This window comes from Nelusetta ayraudi, unplaced genomic scaffold (assembly GCF_046127955.1).
Source record: "Nelusetta ayraudi isolate G7.1 ecotype Tasmania unplaced genomic scaffold, CSIRO-AGI_Nayr_v1 ptg000120l, whole genome shotgun sequence".
Taxonomy (NCBI): domain Eukaryota; kingdom Metazoa; phylum Chordata; class Actinopteri; order Tetraodontiformes; family Monacanthidae; genus Nelusetta; species Nelusetta ayraudi.
The window spans coordinates 932,606-940,705 of NW_027466170.1; the positions used below are offsets into that span (position 1 = coordinate 932,606).

Here is an 8,100-nt window from a genome sequence, read left to right on the forward strand (position 1 = left end):
ATATCATTATGGTGTGTAATATCTTTATTTAATGAATCATTCATTGGAAAGTGTGTGCTTTCCAGATGCCAGCATCCCTGAGAAAGTGTAAAAATGCAAATACTCTTTCGGGACAGCCCCCGTCAACAAGCTGAAAGTGGGACAGCCAAAAGATATTCACATCAGCAAAACACGACCCTGCACAGACGCTCTTGTCTCTCTGTTTCACCGCTGCACTCCTCCTCCTCCTCCTCCTGTCACTTGTGTGAGCTTCTTGCTGTGTGATGACGCTATAGTGCCTCCATCTGCTGGCTGGAATTTACTGCAGGGCCTGTGCAGAGCTGAGAGCTGTCCGTGGTAGGAGTCTGTGATGGCTGATGTGACTGTTGTGTTGTTTTCCACTCTCCAAAATCTCTGGATTCTGGGAGAGGCCGAGCACCATGGTGTACAGGCTTTATTGGCATCATTACAGCTAGAAGGACATAGGCCGGTAGAGTAGAAATGAAATAAAATGGGTATGATACTGCTGTAACAAACTAATAAACAAAAAACTAGCAACTGAAATCTTTTAAACCCCTATATTTCCCACTTTTATAAATATGATAAACATGCTATATTCCTTTGAGGTCTGTAGACACAGAGCATTGCTTCTGTTTTCACAGGTGTTGCAGTTGATCTGGGAGTCCGTGGCAGCACGTGACACCTCCGCGAATCATACTGGTAAAAGCATTCACAATATCCAAAAGCCTTTAGCTTGTGCGGCTAAGCGGCTGTTGAAGAATTTCCAAGGGACGGCCAGCGCCGCCCGCTCGCCCCGATCCCCTGCCATTCCCTCCTGCCAGCCCACAGTCTTGCCGACCTGGTGCCTATGCGTTCATCTCGAAGCAGCCCCTGCGGTGCGTCTGCATGTCCCTCACTCTGCGGATGGACTGGATCTGGGGCTGGTGGGCGCCCCAGTCATTCCAGGTCTTGTAAGGACCCATCTCCAGCACGTACTGGTAGCCACGGTAGCCAGGGTACTGGTAGCCCACCCAGCTGTGTGAAGAGAGGGGACAGGAGAAGGACTGCTCAGACCCGTGTCTCTGGCCACAAGCACACTTTGGATTTATCAAGAAGGACTTACGTTCCGCCGGTAACCTGGATGCTGGCAACGCGATCCTGGAAGCCGTAAGACCACAGGCTGGGGATGTCCTCGTCACACACCTCCATCTTACGGCCCTCGAAGTTCGGGCATTCAAACAGGCAAATCTTGTGGTCCTGAGGGTCCTAGACGATTAAAAGACAAACAAAGAACAGAATCAGGGTTTGTAGTCTTGATTTGTCTTTACACCTAAAGAGCTCATTAGGCAAGGCACAATTCCCTTTACTGATTCTAAACATTAATCTGCACCTCGAGCATGCTCGCGTGCATTTTTGAAAATGTGCCCTAATCCCTGCAGTTCCGGAATTCAGCCCTTTGTGATGTCACAATGTGTGCTGATGTCTCCTCCAAGTTAGTGACCAAAGCCACATTTTGGCTCTGCCATCTGAGCCTCAGTTTGCTCAAAGCATTGAATTTAGCAGGATACGTAAAACGGAGCATTTTTGCAACAGGTTGTAAACAAAAGGCAAAATGTGTTTTGGATTTCTGACAATGAAAATAAAACCCTTCTCACGTTTCATTTCATTTCCACACAAAGATTTCCCACCAAATCCACTACAGCCTGAGCAGCTGTACTCACCATGCGGACGGGCCTGACTGACATGAAGCGGTCGCATCTGTAGCTGTTGGACCAGGTGTCCCAGCGGGGATACTCGCCCTTCTCCAGGATGAACATCTCGCCGTTCATGTTCTGCTGCTCGTAACCCACCCAGCTGGACGGAGAGAGAGAGACCATCGGTCGGCGATCCACACACACAGCGTGCTGTGGCTCATGTTCATGTTTGGTGGGCGGACACAGTGACTTACGGGCCGTTCTCCACCTTGATGGAGCCGATCTTCTCGAAACCCTTCTCGGTCAAGTTGCGGCACTCTCCGAACAGGTCCATCCTACGGCCCTGGAAGTTCTCAAACTCAAAGAGGTATATCTAGGAGGAAAACAAAATACAATAGACTTAGAGAAAGTGTTTCTCATGTGCAGATGCAAGACATAGCAATTGCTCCTGTGTTTTCACAGCGTTACCTTCTGATTGCGCAGCCCGCTGGCAGAGTGGCTGCCAATGCTGCCCTGAGCACCTGAGTGGGACATGATTAGCTCTGGAGAGAGAAGAGAAAGGAAAGAGCAGAGAGGTTACAAACCTTTTCCATTACCACATCACACACAAACTGGTTTTCCCTCAGTCTTTTGCTTTTTTCCCCTGTTTTTCTTATTGTTCATCCTACCAGCCCCAGTTGATCTCAATTCTCCCACTTCACCTTAATTAATGCCCAAAGAGAGCCAATTGGTTTACTCTGATTACGCCTTTAAAGCCAAATTTCCTCAACAAACTTAGTGGAACCTTGAATTTGTATCACTAACAAGTCCTTAAAGCCATAATTGGTCCTAATTGGTCAGACATGACGGTGGATGACCTGTCACCGTATCTCCTAAATCGTCCCATCTCAGGATGATGTGCTCAACAAGGGAGCGCCACTAAACATGAATCCCAGTTTGGCTTCAACCTCTACGGCCCAAGAGCTCAGATTTAAAGGACGAGCCTGTGTGCCGCGCTGTTCTTCAGTCCTGGTGTGACAATAAAACATCCCACTAGTCATCCAGAGATCCTATAGCTGCTCGTAGAAAAAGTGAAAGATCTCCGGGGATCAAAACTTACAGTTACAATCGCGAGTGGAGGCGGACCGACGGTTGGAGGGAGTGATGGAGGAAGGCCTCGCAAGCAGGGATATATATATACATTCACAACCGACTCCGAGCATATAGAGGCAGGATCCTGCCTCCCCATTGGCTGCGAGCGTTTTGGAGCCCGGCGTGGGGGTCAAAGGTCACGCTGCTTATCTGCAGACAAGCCGTGCTGACTCGGCTGCCTGTTTTGTTTTCCCGCTGCTGTCATTGTAGGCCGCCGGGGGGACAGTCACTGCCATCAGCAGAAAAGTTTGCCTGGCTTTTGACATGCACACGCGCGCACACACACACACACACACACGCACACGCGCACACACACACACACACACACACACACACACACACACACACACACACACTGTGTAATGCCTTCACCCTAGCGTTTTCTTTCTTTCAAAATACATTTATCTCACTTTTTATTCTTCTTCTCCCCTTTTGCTCTATTTTGTGTGTTTCGTCCTTCATCGAGTCTCCCCTTTTCATCTGCATTTGCATCTATTCTAGTGTGTGTGTGTGTGTGTGCGTGTGTGTGTGTGTGTGTATGTGTGTGTGTAATGTGCTGACTGTAAGAACAGGATCCATCTCCCCCTTTTGTTCGCGCAGACCGGAGTTAAACACTCTTTGGCTTTTTGATGGGCACAAAGGCGACAACTGTACGTGCAACTCCACCTATACACTCTCATGTTCTCTCCATACATGAATGCAGATGGAATACGCATTTTTTTTCTCCTGGCATCTGTTTAGGCGAAAGTATGTATGCATGATTTATGGGAAATGCAAAATAGCTCATGTTAAATAAAGTAAAAGAAAAATAATCCACACCTGCTTCATTATCAAATATTAGTTTGTAGTTGTAAGATATCAGTGAAATGCCTGTTTGATTGAATATATATTATAGCACAGCAAACAGCAGCCAGCAGAATAAAACTTTTTTTTTTTAAAGCAATTTATTTATTTTTACCAACACAATAGCCAATATAACACATGCACTTTGAAACACTCAAGATATACTATGTTAACACTTGTATTACTCAAAAAGAAAAGTTGCAAAAAAAACGTAAAGAAAAAAATCATCAGTTTGATTTGCTGGTGTTGTTTTAGGTTGGATTAAAAATATCACTTTTAAAAATTACCTCTGTCCACACAAATATTATTGTTTATTTTTCAGACCAAACAAATTCTTAAATTAGTCCATACTTATTTTTACGATTACAGAGAAAATAAGAAATAGTGTTAAAAAAAAAAAAAAAAAAGGTTGGCTGACAAAATGATTTCTCTGCTCTAACATCAATTTATTACAAAAGGATTATGTGCATATGTGAATTAACGTAGGTCCTGAATGTATACGGGGGCTCCTGGAGCAGATCTTTGTGTGCTTTACTCAATGTCTGTGTGCGCATGACTGAGTGTGTGAGTGTGTGTGTGTGTGTGTGCATCTATATAGGAGTGAGTGGAAAGGTGAGAGGGCCAGAAGTGGTGCATCGGCTGAGGTGAACATGTGCGGATTAGAGGAAGAGGCTTTGCTCACTAGAACCCAGTAAGTAAACACCAAAAAGGCACAATCACGCTTGTTTTTAAAAACACTTCCTGTTCTCTGCATCTGGATCAAGATTTAAAATAGCAAAAAGTCAGCTTGGTCTGCTTGTATGCTGTCATTTGTGTCTTTGAGCTCCACCATGACATGTGTGTTCCCTTTAATTTGCACCACCAGAGTGGTAACATCTGTGCTGATCCGTTTCCTGGACCAAGCTGTGCCAGGACTTAGTCCGACCCCCCCTCTGGTCCTGGGCCATTTTGGAACTTGTGCTTATTTGCACTGGGCACGATGCCCTCCGTCCAGTCCCACTGTGGCCCACTAAAGCCCGGCAGCTCAGTGCCGAACAATGAGTGCCACAGCAATGTGCTGACTCCGGCCCAGACCCACTGGCCCAGTTGCTTTCCAGCACCACCACGTATAAATAGGTCCATTTACTCTGGAGTCAGGACACCACTTCTGTGGAGCCCCCTGTGAGCACTGCACTGCTATTCTTTAGGGGCCGCCCAGGTAAGCCCTCCACCTCACCCATTCAGCCTATAGACAACAGCTGCCACTTGACTTTTTTTTCACTGTTCTTTGTCTGTATTGTTTCTGCTGAGCAGCGTAAATGTATAGAGTGAGGCCAAACGCGGAAATCCATAGATATACTGAGCACGCGCTGGCTGAGCGAGCGGCATTGTGCGCATGACAAAAGCGCTGGCGCCATCACTGGCTGCATAGGAGAATAATCAACATGCAGAAATGATTAACATTTGTAGAAGTGTAAATGTCTACATTGTTTCATTACAAAGAAATCTGGATTGTTTTTTGCAATGCACAAGTAAGCCTTTGATGAGGCTTTTAGCTTCTACCCTGCGTGATGCATCGTTTCTTCATCCACAACACCAGTGGAGGATCACAGCATTCAGTACATTCAGTATCCCATCAGCTCTATAAATCTAAAGCATATTTAGCCCTCTGTTTACAGCCTTCTGCAAAGTTTTGTCTGCACATGTTTGGATAAATTTTGTAAGATATTTCACCTTTAAGTTGCCTCTCTCTGCTCTTTGACACTGAAGGTAACCCAACACTGAGACACAGCAGCATGGCTCTGAACAATCCCAACCCAGGTACATGGAAGGTGAGTGACGCCTCCCAGCTGCTGATAACCAAAGCAGCCGAACTTGACACTTTTTTTTAATTAAAAAATTCACAATGAGTACCTGGCCTGATGATACCATTGATTGGTGTGTCCTTGTACACGCATCAGTGTGTGCACGCTGCATGTGCATACTACATGTATGCATTTGTACTGTCTGCAGATCACGGTTTATGACCAGGACAACTTCCAGGGGAAGCGTCTGGAGTTTACCTCAGCGTGTCAGAATGTGATGGAGTGCGGAGTCAGCAACATCCGCTCCCTGAAGGTGGAGTGTGGCGCGTGAGTCAGACCGACTAATCTCAGCCGCAGTGTGACATTCAAGATATGAGAGTTTTGTTTTATTTTTTTTCCGCCACTGCTATAATTTAAGCAGAATCCATTTAATCTCACTAGATTGCCTCCTAATTACTGCACATGGGATGTTTTTTTTTGAGGAGAACTAACAGTCCTGCGTGTGTCCATCTGCTTGTTGTGGACAGCTGGGCAGGATATGAGCACTCCAGCTTCTGTGGACAGCAGTTTGTGCTGGAGAGAGGAGAGTATCCTCACTGGGACTCGTGGAGTGGCAGCAACGCCTACCACATTGAAAGGATGATGTCCTTCCGCCCCATCTGCTCGGCTGTGAGTTACCGTCCCTCAGTTATTAAAATAAAACACCTTTTGAACCATTTGGGTTTCTCACTTGAGATCCTGTGTGATGCACTAATAGAGGAACTTACCTAAGTTTGTGGTTTAGAGTTAATCAAACTGCAAATGGGCAGCAGATTTTGAGATTGTTTTGTTTCTACGGCAATAGCAGCATATTGGTCTTCACTGTGTTCCCACAGAACCACAAAGAGTCCAAGATGGTGCTGTACGGGCAGGAGAACTTCATGGGTCACCAGTGGGAGGTCACCGATGACTACCCCTCTCTGCAGGCCATGGGCTGGGGCAACAACGAGATCGGATCTATGCAAGTTCAGAGTGGAGCGTAAGTCTCAACCACAACACTCCTGACATATCTGGAGAGAGTTTACCCATAAGCTCTCCAAAATTTAAAATGTGCAAATTTGCTGTGTCACCTTTGTTCCAGAAATATAGACAGGTCATACATTATGACTGCAGACCATATCACACATGTCTTATGAGTCACACTGCTTCCTCTCTGGCTTCTTCTCTTCTTCCTTCTCTAGCTGGGTGTGCTACCAGTTCCCAGGGTACCGTGGCTACCAGTACATCCTGGAGTGCGATCGACACGGCGGCGAGTACAAACACTACAGAGAGTGGGGCTCCCACGCTCAGTCCTTCCAGGTGCAGTCGCTGCGTCGAATCCAGCAGTGAGGCCTGCAAGGCTCCTCTCCCAACCCGCCGCTCTTTACCTCCTCCTGCTCCCCCCACTCCTCCCTTTACCCAGTCATTCCAGGCACCGGCGAGCTCCGTCTCCCACCCCGAGTGATTTGAGGCCGACGCCTCCCGGTGCCTCCTGGTGTTTAGCGCGCTTGTGTTTTTGTTCTGTTGCCACATGAAAACTGAGAGGAATGTTATAAAGTGATAGATGTGTGAGAGAAGGAGGAGCCTGGCAGTGACAAAAGGCTCCTAATTGAAAACAACAGAGAGGGGATATGGGCAATAAGACCTAATGGAGGCGTTTTGCCAGTCACGGCTTCACCTATTTGTGGCTAAAAGTGATGCATAAAAGGAAGAAATGGGCAACCTATAATAAAGAGAAATATATGAGTCTGCTGCTGAACTCAAATATGTCAGTTGTGATTTATTTTCATATTCACCTCCTCCAAACTTTATACTTCATTGCTTGCAACATAACACACATTTAAGTGATAGTTTTGAATATTAAATGCGTAAAAAAAAAAGTCTCAATCGTAACGCAAGGATTTTTAACCAAAAACACAAAACGGTTTTATGTTTCTTCTTCTTCTTCTTCTTCTTCTTCTTCTTCTTCTTCTTCTTCTTCTTCTTCTTCTTCTTCTTCTTCTTCTTCTTCTTTTTTTGCTCTAAAGTCAATTTATCTTCAGAGTCAACAAAGAAATTTTATTTTCGAAAGTTTGATTCGTCATCATATGGACAAACATAATGCAACTAGCGCAATCAAACAGGACAGGAGTATGCCTGTGACGCACACATGCAGGGAAGAGCCCCTAGCTCGCCCCCTGCAGCAGCTGTAGATCAGAACAACTGAAAAGCTCAATAAGATAAGTAAGATAAGATAAGGAAGATGGTGAGAGATGTTTACTTTGTGTAATATGTTTTTTTTTTTTTTTTTTTTTTAATGTCGTGGATGCAATCCCTAAAAATGTAGCGTTATCAGACCCATCATTAAAGCCCCGGAACTTGACAGGACCAGCAAGTGCTTCATTGAATAATTTGTCTTTACTGGTTCTTTACTGTTTTTAGAACAAATACAGAGACAGTATGTTCAAACATTGTCTTTCCGGAGTCACAGAAGCAAAGAAAAAGATAAACCTGTAAGGAAAGTCAACAATATTAAATCAAATAAGGGAAATACTATCTCAAGTTGACTAACGTATTTAAATACAAGGATCCTAGCCACTTCTAATTGAGTCATCTTTCACCGCGGTGCCATTCTCTGAACGACCGTGACATTTCCACAAAAAGAAAAAAGA

At 45.3% G+C, this 8,100-nt stretch overlaps 2 protein-coding genes across 2 annotated transcripts; one reads left to right on the forward strand and one right to left on the reverse strand.

Moving 5' to 3' along the window:
* Nucleotides 1–6: 6 nt before the first annotated feature.
* crybb1l3 (crystallin, beta B1, like 3) lies at nt 7–2,850 on the reverse strand. The gene is made up of 6 exons (XM_076050019.1): nt 2,773–2,850; nt 2,142–2,215; nt 1,928–2,046; nt 1,701–1,833; nt 1,103–1,245; nt 7–1,014 (listed from the first exon to the last, which is right to left on the reverse strand). The coding sequence occupies exons 2-6, from the start codon at nt 2,205–2,207 to the stop codon at nt 846–848; spliced, it is 630 nt and encodes a 209-aa protein (XP_075906134.1). The 5' UTR covers nt 2,208–2,215; nt 2,773–2,850; the 3' UTR covers nt 7–845.
* Nucleotides 2,851–4,243: 1,393 nt separating this feature from the next.
* cryba1a (crystallin, beta A1a) lies at nt 4,244–7,019 on the forward strand. The gene is made up of 7 exons (XM_076050020.1): nt 4,244–4,338; nt 4,513–4,845; nt 5,397–5,458; nt 5,640–5,758; nt 5,959–6,100; nt 6,307–6,449; nt 6,652–7,019. Exons 3-7 carry the CDS (start codon nt 5,423–5,425, stop codon nt 6,797–6,799), a joined length of 588 nt encoding a protein of 195 aa, XP_075906135.1. The 5' UTR covers nt 4,244–4,338; nt 4,513–4,845; nt 5,397–5,422; the 3' UTR covers nt 6,800–7,019.
* The last annotated feature ends 1,081 nt before the right edge of the window (nt 7,020–8,100 follow it).

Coding starts and splice junctions, on each gene's coding strand:
- cryba1a (XM_076050020.1), top strand. CDS start 5,423: ATGGCTCTGAACAATCCCAACCCAGGTACATGGAAG. Junction 5,759..5,958: donor CTGAAGGTGGAGTGTGGCGC/GTGAGTCAGACC, acceptor TGTTGTGGACAG/CTGGGCAGGATATGAGCACT. Junction 6,450..6,651: donor ATGCAAGTTCAGAGTGGAGC/GTAAGTCTCAAC, acceptor TTCCTTCTCTAG/CTGGGTGTGCTACCAGTTCC.
- crybb1l3 (XM_076050019.1), bottom strand. CDS start 2,207: ATGTCCCACTCAGGTGCTCAGGGCAGCATTGGCAGCCACTCTGCCAGC. Junction 2,047..2,141: donor GCGGGCTGCGCAATCAGAAG/GTAACGCTGTGA, acceptor TTTTCCTCCTAG/ATATACCTCTTTGAGTTTGA. Junction 1,015..1,102: donor ATCCAGGTTACCGGCGGAAC/GTAAGTCCTTCT, acceptor CTCTTCACACAG/CTGGGTGGGCTACCAGTACC.